The 12,544-nt window shown below is 41.1% G+C and overlaps 1 protein-coding gene across 1 annotated transcript; it reads right to left on the minus strand.

The window, feature by feature from the left end:
• Nucleotides 1-1,669: 1,669 nt before the first annotated feature.
• Nucleotides 1,670-10,767, minus strand: LOC124270692. The gene is made up of 3 exons (XM_046705720.1): nt 10,641-10,767; nt 5,538-5,595; nt 1,670-3,362 (listed from the first exon to the last, which is right to left on the minus strand). The coding sequence occupies exons 2-3, from the start codon at nt 5,556-5,558 to the stop codon at nt 2,427-2,429; spliced, it is 957 nt and encodes a 318-aa protein (XP_046561676.1). The 5' UTR covers nt 5,559-5,595; nt 10,641-10,767; the 3' UTR covers nt 1,670-2,426.
• Nucleotides 10,768-12,544: the final 1,777 nt, after the last annotated feature.

Below are 12,544 nucleotides of genomic sequence, written 5' to 3' on the forward strand. Positions count from 1 at the left end.
CATACAGAATTCACATCGATGTGAATATTCTGTAGCTTAATGTGTGTATTTGGAATATTTTCAAAAGTGTCGTTTTATTTTGATCCACTGGGATATTTTAGCTTAATTGAAACAGCCCCATCAATATTGTGTGTGATTTGACGATGTATGGCGAATATGTTAAATGTATCAATTGACGCGTAATTGATTGTCTTGCAATTGGCAGCTGACAGGGTACCCAATTAATACTATAACTAGAACATTTTACATTCAGATATAAATTGTGTTGCGTAAACCTCTGTCGTTTATCTGTAAGGCATTGCTACAGTGGCTGTGCCCGAGATCAGAACGCGTATTGATTGTGAAGTTAAATGCTGACAGCCGTGGTGTCCTCATCCATTATGCAGAGGCAGAGAGTGTGTTTTCTATTACATGTAACCGCCAGTCTGCATAGTGTTCGGGTCTACGCAGTCAGCAATAGTTCCTTGTAAGACCAAACAAGCTTTGTTATGTATCAAGTTTCGATATTTATATATGTCATCTGATACAACCATTTGTGTTGTGATCTGAGGCAATGTTTTCTTTTGTTGTCTGAAACAATATTTTGCTTTGTCTCTGGATGCAGTATTTCTATTACGCATCGGACATAATGTATATTTTATCATTGGTTACAAACTTTGGTTTTGTCATATGATTCTGAAATTCCATCTCAAAGAGGACGTCGTTTTATCTTCTGATATAATGCTTCATTTTGGCACCGTACACAATTTTGTTTTTTATCATCTGATGAAAATTCCTCCCACTGGATTGTTTCAGTGGATAATCGGGACTGTTCGTTCTCCAGCATGGACTGTGTGTTAAATGTCATGATGTTTTGGCAAGTAATGTTCTGTCGTGTCAACAAACGTTTGATCCCGTCAGAGGCGCGTTCACATCTTACGCATAGGCGGATCGGGTGGTGGTGTGTGTGTGTGGGGATTTGCAGGGTTGCGCACCCCACCCCACCCCCTTTTGTCCTGAACGTTTATTTACTGACCATTGAAACTCTCGTGAAAATGAAGTGTGCACCCCTACTTTCGCCAAGAGTGTGCACCCCCTTTCTCAAAAAGCTGTATCCACCCCTCTCACGGTCATATACGTTGTTCTATTGTAGTTTGATCGTAATGCCATGCTCCCCCGGTGTACTACGGTCAACACAGCGGTGCAGTAGGGTCAATCACGGTCTACTAGGGAGCTCTAGGGTCGGCCACGGTCAAACTACGGTAACAGTAGGGTCTTCGCATTCAGGTAGAGATAGTTGGAACATGTTGAAACGTTTGGGGTCTAACCACGGCCAAATCATGGGTTTGCTAGAGTATGATCATAACCACGGTGATCTACCTTGAACTACGATTAAATACGTATAACTACGTATAACTAAGGTCAAGTACGGGTCCACTACGGTCTACTACGTTCATTCCCGACTACGGTTAACTACGTGCGTGTCCGTAAGATGTGACCGTCGCTTAAGTCTCGTGGTAAACCGCTTTCACATGTCATCCAAGATACAATTTGTAACATTCCATTGTCATTTACACCACCTGTCCATATCCACCGCTTCACGAAGATGTACAAAACATTGTCCTGCCCTTGTTATAAATGGTCCAGGACAAATCCAGTTGCAGATATATACGCCAATTCAATGCCAGCCAACATATTTTATTTATCGTAAAAATACAAAATTGCAGTGGCAATTATACACATGATTCACTGAAAATCAACACGATTTACGAACAGTGTAAGAATGTCGTCAAGTACCAGTTGTACATGCTACACAACCGGTTTGTTGACACAGCAGTTTCATTTCCTGACTCAAGCAAACAAACAACACCAGAAATCAGAAATAATAGTTTCATTTCTTTATCGCTGCTTAATACTTCATTTCATATCGATCGAGTGTTGTGACGCATGTTGGTTAGGCAAAAAGACGTACATCAATATATATCACCATACACTTACAGATACGTTATTAATGACACATATATAATGCATAGGTAACATAAATTATATAATAAATACGTTAATAAAAAACGGTATGATAAACTTCACATACAGTTAACATGCTCTTACTTTGTCTCACCTATGTCTATGCTCTTCACGTATCATTTCAATGAATGATGCCTTATATGTCATAATTTAAGCAACAAAAACTATATGTAGGTATTACGTACATTTGTTAGAAAATAGAACTGGTATTTAGCGCTGATAGAGTAGAGATCATGCAATTGTTGATTATAAAGAAATAAATGACTGTAAATATCTCGTTAATTTTATCTTTGTTGAAACGTATGTGGAAGTCTGCGTATTAAATATATACTCTAAGGCACATAAGGAGAAGGTACGTTATTTAAAAAACTAAATTGCTGTTTCAGCAACATGGAAACAGCAATATTGTTTTACGTGGTATCCTAGAAATCTTCTGGGCTAGTGAGAATGTACATATCACGTGTACAGGTCTTCCTGAGACAGCGCCCTAGTAGTACCCTTCTTGCCCCTTTCGTGGTATCCTGGCCTGTCAGCCACAGGTAGGGTAGTGCCACATAAATGGAGGTGCTTGTGCAGGTCGCGACGATCCAGAATATCAACATTCCATAACAATCCCCTCCATTGCATGTATTGAACCCAAGTGAGAATATAAAGTCTGGCAGTTTCAGCAGGACCACAGCGGCAGATGCCAAATAGATCTCCTTGGGATGACGCAGAGTCGTGTCAGGACAGCTCCTCATCTTACGACTGAAGCACATGAACAGGATGAGGTTCGCCAGCAAGAGGATCAGACATTGGGGGATGTAGTGGATGACGTTCAACGCCAGCATGTAGTGTTCCTTCATGTACACGCTGCATATGTCGCTGTAGGCGCTGACGTTCATTAACGGCAGCAGCATGAACGCTGATCCGATGACGATGAACACAACACATTCCAACGCGATGCAAATTCTAAGGGTAGGTTTTACTGGAGGGTTCAAACAAAAGGTTAGGGCAGAGTCAAAGGCAACCGCAGCGACCAGGAGGACAGCGACGGAAATGGAGATATAGCTAGCGGCACTGATGAAGAAGGACACGCCACATCCGTATGTGACGGCAATGTTGTCGATATTGTAGATGTGAGTGTGCACGATAAAAGCGCTGAGGCACTGCTCCAAGAGACACAAAAGGCTAAGGCAGGTGATGATAAAATGCTTAGATGAGCGTCTCAGTTCCGCGTCAAGACAGCATATGAGAATGAGGAAGATGTTACCGATGAAGCCCGCGACGGCAAAGATCACGCCAAACGTGATAAAGACGTTACGTGGGATGACGTCATAGAGACCAGGGCCGAATGGATCCTCCGTGATCGAGTCCGACTGAAATCGTAACATCACAGTGGTGTGTACAAATGAGGCATGACAACAATAAGAACGTACTTAACCTAGACAACAAGCGCATGAGAAGTATATGGATAATTTTACATTGTCTCTTTGGCTTTTGGGTGATATAGTGATGCACATCATAGTATAAACGTATAATGGATCATGGAAGGATTAACAAACTTATATGAATAATCTAAAACAATTACATAAAATATTGCATATGTTATATTTGGGATAACACTTTCTCAGTAAAGTACAAATTCTATTACCTAAATGTAACAAAGGCATTGTGTATTTATAGCTATAGGTCATGGGAACCGTGTCAAATTAAACTAATAAAAGGGGCAATCTAAACTGCCAGAGATTAGGTGCCTGACTCTGAGAGTTTGAGTTCGAATCCCGGGTGGGACACAATCGCTCAAAATATTAGAACCTGTACTTTGGCTGTGGTGAGGTGTATGTTACACAAAAACCTGCTGAAGCGGTGGTGAGGTGTATGTTACACCAAGAACCTGCTGAAACTGTGGTGAGGTGTATGTTACACAAAGAACCTACTGAAACTGTGGTGAGGTGTATGTTACACCAAGAACCTGCTGAAGCTGTGGTGAGGTGTATGTTACACTAAGAACCTACTGAAGCTGTGGTTAGGTGTATGTTACACTGAGAACCTACTGAAACTGTGGTTAGGTGTATGTTACACTAAGAACCTACTGAAACTGTGGTGAGGTGTATGTTACACTAAGAACCTACTGAAACTGTGGTGAGGTGTATGTTACACAAAGAACCTGCTGAAGCGGTGGCGAGGTGTATGTTACACTAAGAACCTACTGAAACTGTGGTGAGGTGTATGTTACACAAAGAACCTACTGAAACTGTGGTGAGGTGTATGTTACACTGAAGAACCTGCTGAAACTGTGGTGAGGTGTATGTTACACAAAGAACCTGCTGAAACTGTGGTGAGGTGTATGTTACACAAAGAACCTGCTGAAGCTGTGGTGAGGTGTATGTTACACAAAGAACCTGCTGAAGCTGTGGCGAGGTGTATGTTACACAAAGAACCTGCTGAAGCTGTGGTGAGGTGTATGTTACACAAAGAACCTACTGAAGCTGTGGTGAGGTGTATGTTACACAAAGAACCTACTGAAGCTGTGGCTGTATGTTACACCAAGAACCTACTGAAGCTGTGGCGAGGTGTATGTTACACAAAGAACCTGCTGAAGCTGTGGTGAGGTGTATGTTACACAAAGAACCTGCTGAAGCTGTGGCGAGGTGTATGTTACACAAAGAACCTACTGAAGCTGTGGCGAGGTGTATGTTACACAAAGAACCTACTGAAGCTGTGGTGAGGTGTATGTTACACAAAGAACCTACTGAAGCTGTGGCGAGGTGTATGTTACACAAAGAACCTACTGAAGCTGTGGTGAGGTGTGTATGTTACACAAGAACTGTGGCGAGGTGTATGTTACACAAAGAACCTAAGCTGTGGCGAGGTGTATGTTACACAAAGAACCTGTGTGGCGAGGTGTATGTTACACAAAGAACCTACTGAAGCTGTGGCGAGGTGTATGTTACACAAAGAACCTACTGAAGCTGTGGCGAGGTGTATGTTACACAAAGAACCTACTGAAGCTGTGGCGAGGTGTATGTTACACAAAGAACCTACTGAAGCTGTGGTGAGGTGTATGTTACACAAAGAACCTACTGAAGCTGTGGCGAGGTGTATGTTACACAAAGAACCTACTGAAGCTGTGGCGAGGTGTATGTTACACAAAGAACCTGCTGAAGCTGTGGCGAGGTGTATGTTACACAAAGAACCTACTGAAGCTGTCTATTGAGGCTGTGGTGAGGTGTATGTTACTCCGTGGATCTAATGAGGCTGTGTTGAGATTTGTGTTTCAATATGTAACTACAGGGAGTGTCCTGACATGGATACCGCGACAAAGTGGTACTGTGGTTGCCACTCGATATATGCTACTGAAAGGACCTATTGAACCTGTAGTGGTATGTTCGAGGGATATTTTGTGATAACATGCATATTACACACATGACTTTGTTGAAGCTGTTGTGGGATATATGGTACATCAGCACCTTATAAAGGCAGGGTTGAGATGCATCCTATACCCCCGTCCTGCCTAGCCTGTGCTGAAAACTCACTCACGAAGGACTTACCGAGGCAGTGGTCAGCTCCATGATAGGCAATGTTCATTTACCCTCAGAGGCCAAGAGTCTGGAAGAAACAGAGCACTCCATTATGTATGTACCGAGCAAAAGAAGCCATCAATGCAATCTTTTTTTTTATGTTGCGGCTTTAACCAAATGCATAATTTGACAAAGGAAGACAAATGGCCAATTCCTTTCAGCATTATCTACAACAGTGTCATCAGGACGGAGGTAGAACGCTTCCAATAACGCTGATGATATTCAATGAATATAATATGATTCAGAATATATAATTCATTATAGTATTCACTGGAACCATCAACGTACATCAGTACTGGTGATGGTAGTAAACACATATTGATGTTGGTATTAAACAAGTATTGCACAGCAGTATTGATGTTGGTAGTAAACACGTATTGCACAACAGTATTCATCATGGTTGTAAATACGTATTACACAACAGTATTGATGTTGTATTTATGTTGGTATTACACGTATTACACAACAGTATTGATGTTGGTATTAACACGTATTACACAACAGTATTGATGTTGGTATTTAACACGTATTACACAACAGTATTGATGCTGGTATTAAGCACGTATTACCCAACAGTATTGATGTTGGTATTTAACACGTATTACCCAACAGTATTGATGTTGGTATTAAACACGTATTACCCAACAGAATTGATGTTGGTATTTAACACGTATTACCCAACAGTATTGATGTTGGTATTAAACACGTATTATACAACAGTATTGATGTAAGTATAACCCACGTACCATATGACATTATTGATATTGGAATATAACACGCATCGCCTAGCATTATTTGGGTGACACGTTAGGAAAAGCATAACATTATCTGACGTTAGTCTATAACACTTATTACACGACTATTGGTGCTGATGTTAGTGAAACGTGACATGGATACTACCATAAGCAGTCAGTCGTAACACTTGCAACGGTTCACACTTAGTGAGTGAGTGAGTATCGTTTTACGCCACTTTTAGCAATATTCTAGCAATATCACGGTGGGGCACACCAGACACATTGTACCCATATGGGGAATCGAACCCGGGTCTTGATAGAGGCTTGTTCCAATACATCAAGAATTTGTCTTGGATGTTCAGTCTGGTGTATTTTGCGACCCATAATTTCCCAAACATGCTCTATGGTATTGATATCTGCGCTGGTGGGCCCAAGTAGAGTTGCTACCGTCGTTGACGTAAAATATCGGCAACGGCACGATGTGGCCTAGCATGTTCGTCCATGATGGCCTTGAAGTATGCTTATCGAAACGTGGTTTTAAAATCATGTCTAGGATATCAGCGTTGTCCAAATTAGATTTTGTTCCAGTGACGTCGAGCCTGACACTGTGCTACTCGTGCTTCTTTGTGCTCTGAGGATAACAAAGAACGTCTGATAGGTCATATATAAATTTCCGACCGTTTAGAGACGATTTTCGACCGTTCTGTTGCACAAACGACGAATCCACTCTGTTTTCAACATGCCATTTGACATGAACGGATGAAGTTTTGAGATTTTGAGAAGGACTGTATCCTCCCTAGGAGTTGTGGATCACCCGTGGTCAACCTGAACGCTGACGGTCCTTAATTAATGGCATTAGTTCCCTGACGTTTTCTGGCCCATCGGCTCATAGCTGATGGATGAGAACCACGATCTCTTGCAATAGCCCTCAATGACATGCCACTGTTGCCAACACACCACATATCGACAACATGCCACCTTTGAGCAGTTGTCAGTTGAGGAGGACGAATATTTCCTTATCAACAACAACTCAATTGATTTGAAGACGAGTCTACTGAGGCGTGATAGTGGCTTAATGATGGGCACACATATTGCATGTAGTTCTCGCCTTTCATCGTAGCAGGTGCATATCTAACATCAAATCATAGTACGCTCCATGGGTTAAAATAATCATACAAACAAACATAATTATGATAGAAATATAAATACATAAATTGCTACATGGCGGTTCAAAATCGTAGGTATTGCGATACTTTTTTCAAGAGCATATAGAGCGCTTTATCAGAATTATTTCACGCTACGTGGGAGAATATGAGATTATATAAGATGAAATATTTAAATGAATCTGTCTGAAAACCCCATATTGCAGAGCTTGTACTGCTTCCTGAACCGATGTTTCGTAAATAAAATGTTTATATCACGGACGGGTTTTGGTTTGAACCCAAGGCACGAACCAAGTCTGCTATCACTACCACTTGAACTGTCCGACTGTCTTATAACTGTAGAAAGCAATTATGAAAGGCACCAGTAAGATTGTTATGTCAATATGCGTGCAAGATGCCACGGGTTATTGCTCAGGATATAACCTCGATCGTCTATCATTATGTTCTTAGAAATGACTGAGTGCCACGAGGCACTACTAGACAACGTTTTCAGAACGTTTGTACAGACGTATAATTACCCTAATTATTTTCGGAACGGATATATCTCTATAAACCCACAGTAGATAAATAAAAATGATCCTTATATCTATATAGTTATTTGAGCGCTGCCTATATTGACAGCAAAACTACCAGACGTTGTATCTCCTGAGACATTATACCATCAATGCGAATAGTAGCTCGAATATGTTGAGACTCAGTCCACCCTGCAATCTCATGATATTACTATAACAGCTAACTTTGAACTGTAGTAATAATAATAATAGCATATTTGTAACGCGCATATATACATGCTTATGCATGCTCAAAGCGCACAAATAAAAATGCAAGTAAGGCAAAGAGCTACAGTTCAAAGGCGTGTGTTTTTAGATTGGATTTAAAGGTATGAAAGTCACAACAGTCTCTGATACTCTGTGGGAGACTGTTCCAGGCCATTGATCCTGCATGGACAAAGGACCTGTTTCCATACTGCACTGTCTTTACTTTGGGAACAACAAGCAAGGTCGTATCCTGTGAGCGGAGAGATCGGGAAGGCGTGTACACGGTTAGAAGATTGGATAGATAGGAAGGCGCAGTTCCAGTGAGACAGCGGAAAACAAGGCATAAGAGTTTAAACTTGATCCTGAACTCGACTGGAAGCCAGTGGAGAGTGTACAGTATAGGAGTAATGTGTTCATATTTTCCAGAGCGAGTCACGATGCGGGCGGCGCCTTTCTGCACTCTCTGTAGCTTGGCTATCTGGGTCTTTGATGCACCGGCCAGTAAACAGTTACAATAATCAAGCTTACTCATTACAAGTGACAATACAAGAGTCTTGGCAGATTCAACTGTAAGACATTGGCGAATATGTCCAATGTTGCGGGGTGACATGAAACAGGTTTTGACAAAATGAGATACATGAGAATCATGTGACAGGATTGAATCTAAAGTAACGTAAAAAGAGCATTAATGTTGTACTACTTACGTCTTTGAAAGGTTACAGTGGACGGTGATAAATATTTTTTATATCAACAAAGACTAAAACAGCTAACACTATCAACGATGTATTACAGGTTTCAAGCACTTGATACAAAACCCACGGCTCTGAAATCGATCCCTTGTTCTGTACTATCGTTCTAGAGAAAAGGTTAGCCAATGTTTTAGAAGACGGGAAGTTCCAAGTGACAGTGACGAAAATAATGTCCGAGGCAATTAGCTATGTCATCAGTGATTGCTCCTGTGAACACTGAACTTTAAACGTGTAGAGACGAGTATCACCTGCGGGGCAGGATATGCTCACCTTTACTCTGACAACCAGGTGTCATCAGTACTCGATAACGATTCAAATACATGAGACATGAAGGAGTACAGTGGAGATTACCTGAAGTTATGGAGAGGAGAGGTGGCATGAAAATAATCCATTTTGATGTATGCACACCGCTGATAATGAGCAGCATTATTGAGCGCGTCAGCATGGAGATCAGCCAAATCAGCAAGTCTGATATTTACTCGGATTTAGACTGATCCAATTTTGTCGATTCTACGGCCATATTAGAAATCGTATACATATATAATCGTTCAGATGATCTTGTTTCAACTGTGTACGCGACACCTGATTCATAACAAGGTCAACAAGAATGGCCGCAAATAGCTACAACACTGCTGACGCAACTCTAAACAATATTTACTCCCTAACTGACTGACTGACTGAGTTTGGTTCCACGCCGCTTTTAGCAATATCCCAGCAACATCACTGCGGGGGACACCAGAAATGGGCTTCACACGTTGTGCCCATGTGGGGATTCGAACCCGGGTCTTCGGCGTGACGAGCCAACGCTTTAACCATTAGGCTACCACACCGCCCCTTACTCCCTAACACACGCACGAGTAGATTATACATATAGAATACTAAACACGCTCCCCTGTAATACCAGCTTCATGAATTTCAGAACCATTCCTGGTAACCTTCGCACGTGTTTAGTATTTATTGTGAAAAAAGAATGCAGTTCCGCCTATATATCCATTATCGACTTATTGGTATTAGACAATGGCATTTTCAACGGGTGTGTTAAATCTAACAATACTGATGGTGAAGTCTGTCATATTATTCACACATTATCCTATAACCATACACACATACAACTGGCCCGGCAGCCGGGAATGTCGAAATACTAGTAACCTACTTCCGATATAATGTATTCCTGCCTCTTGGTCCTATAAAAGATTCATGAATTTCAGCTCTGAAATTTTATAAGAATCAGTTGAACATATCCCTTAACATTTAATCGAGCAATCATTCCAGGCAGTAAGAATCTTTTGCGTTAATGCAAACATGGCCAATGTGATAACCCCTCTGAACTGTAAACCAAGACATACATACCTTAAATTGATAACAGTCAAAATTAGATATAAAAGAAAAAACATTTACTTTTGTACTTTGATTTACATCATGATATTAGAGTCAATAGAATTTGATAAATGCTTACATCAGAGAATAGCATCAATTGTATTCTGTGTAAAGGTCAGATTACTTCCTAAAGTAAGATCTTTCGCGGTACATGGTTCTCTCCGCCGACCGATCCCAGTTCCCCAAACATCAGGCACTCGTTTACAGGCGAACTGGAATATAACCAGTACTTGTAACGCAAGGACAACGAGTGGTACAAACGTAACCTTTCGTAAATTGATGAGCAAATTACCTGACATTTGCCCAGCATCGTGTGATCGGCCTAATGGTGAAGGTCTGCCCCAAGCCAGTCGGGTCGCTACTGGAAACACTTCAACATGGCCTACTTAGCCTCAGGAACCGGTGTTGGTGCAAGTAGAATATCGTGGAAAATAGTCAGTGTAATGAAACCTCGGAGCGTAAGCCCGGGCCGCTGATATATCATGTTCCACACGTCAGCCCGTGAGATGAAATATACATGCAGCGCTACTAAAAACCATGTTCTCAGCTTTGTTCTTATCCGGTATGTTAAGGGGGAATCTCGACGTTTATTTTCGTTGCACATATGACGATGACCCGCAAGATACAGCTTTTATAAACTTGCTCATGTTTCACATTTTTTAACAATCGTTTTTTACAGCCGACAGGTAAATCTGCCGCAGTCAAGACAGAGCGTATAGAAAGTTTTAGTATGGCACCATTCAAGGTCCATTCAACACGAAGGAAGCTGCATTCACCTGTCTTATTTGGTCCGAACATTCACTGCCTATCAGGGAACTTCTGGAGGGAATCAAATTATTTCGTTTCAGTAATTGATGAAAATATTTTATTATTATTATAAAAGGATATTTATATAGCGCAAATATCCAGGCAACTAGTGCATGCTCAAGGCGCTGGTATTTTTTACCCTCGATCATTGGATGTCAGTCTCAACGGCACATCGTATTATCAATCTCAACTCCCTGGGCAGTATACAACTCTTGCAGCCACTGTGGCTTTCTCATCCTAACGACGTAAAATATCAGGCTTTCTCAACAAATATATAAATGGATTTTATGAAAATATAACTTTAATGACAGAAGATATCCAGTTTCTATTGTCGACAAAGACTCCACAGGGGGTGAAAGACACACTAGTTCTGAGACTAGTATGAATGGATCTCTGAAGCAATGACCAAGGAAATATCATTATCTCCAACAACATCCCCTGTGCCCCCTTCAGAACATGAAACGCTCGCCCCGTTTTTCAAGGAGCGCCTAAGGTCAGTGATGATATGATATGAAGTACGCACTAAAACACATCTCTGGCGCCAGATATTTTGTTGGAATACTGCCAGGAGCAAACCCGATTCTCACACTCGTTTAACATACGCCAATGGAGTAGTGGTGCTTAAAATTAAGGCATGGACATATTGGGACACCTCTCTGTAGATTAATACATGACAGAGTAGACTGGATTTACGTCGTCGGAAAGAAATCTTAACGTGGTGGGAAAAGCACACACTGACGGTCGGAGAAATCAATGGCAGATGTAATTTGAAACATAGGCAGATGTAGCTCACACAGACGTTTGTAACTTATCACCTACGCACGGTGACAATACAATAATTATACCTTAACACCTTGACTGATCACTAGGAAACATGTTACCTATAACCAAGATAGATTTAAATAACACTGACAGATGCAACTGGTAAAGTAGACAGATGCCATTTGTCTCACAACGTATTGTTCTAAACGAGCGTAAATGTTTTCTTACACACCATACAATCACAGCATTTTATGGTCGACTAGCTAGATTTCAGATTTCATCATAGTGAGTGAGTTATAATTTATCGTCACATCGGCAATAGTTCAGCCATATCGTGACGAGAACATTTAATTGTTATACATAGTAATTTATGGTAAATCATAAAAGCCTGTCATCGAAGGACAGTAAAACCGACTAGAATATCACAATATCAAGAAATAAAACTAGCATATATCTTTAAATATGATTTCAGATTAGGACAATACAATATTAAAAAGGCTGAGGACCGCCAACAACTGAATGTAGACCACTATTCTAGGGACCATGGGGACAGTACTTTGGCTACCTGCATGGACCCTAACTGGAAGATTTCATCATAGTGGCGCCCCCTACACAAAACAACACAAA

The sequence above is a fragment of the Haliotis rubra genome, unplaced genomic scaffold, assembly GCF_003918875.1.
Source record: "Haliotis rubra isolate DU_JTF1 unplaced genomic scaffold, ASM391887v1 Scf154, whole genome shotgun sequence".
NCBI classification, from domain to species: domain Eukaryota; kingdom Metazoa; phylum Mollusca; class Gastropoda; order Lepetellida; family Haliotidae; genus Haliotis; species Haliotis rubra.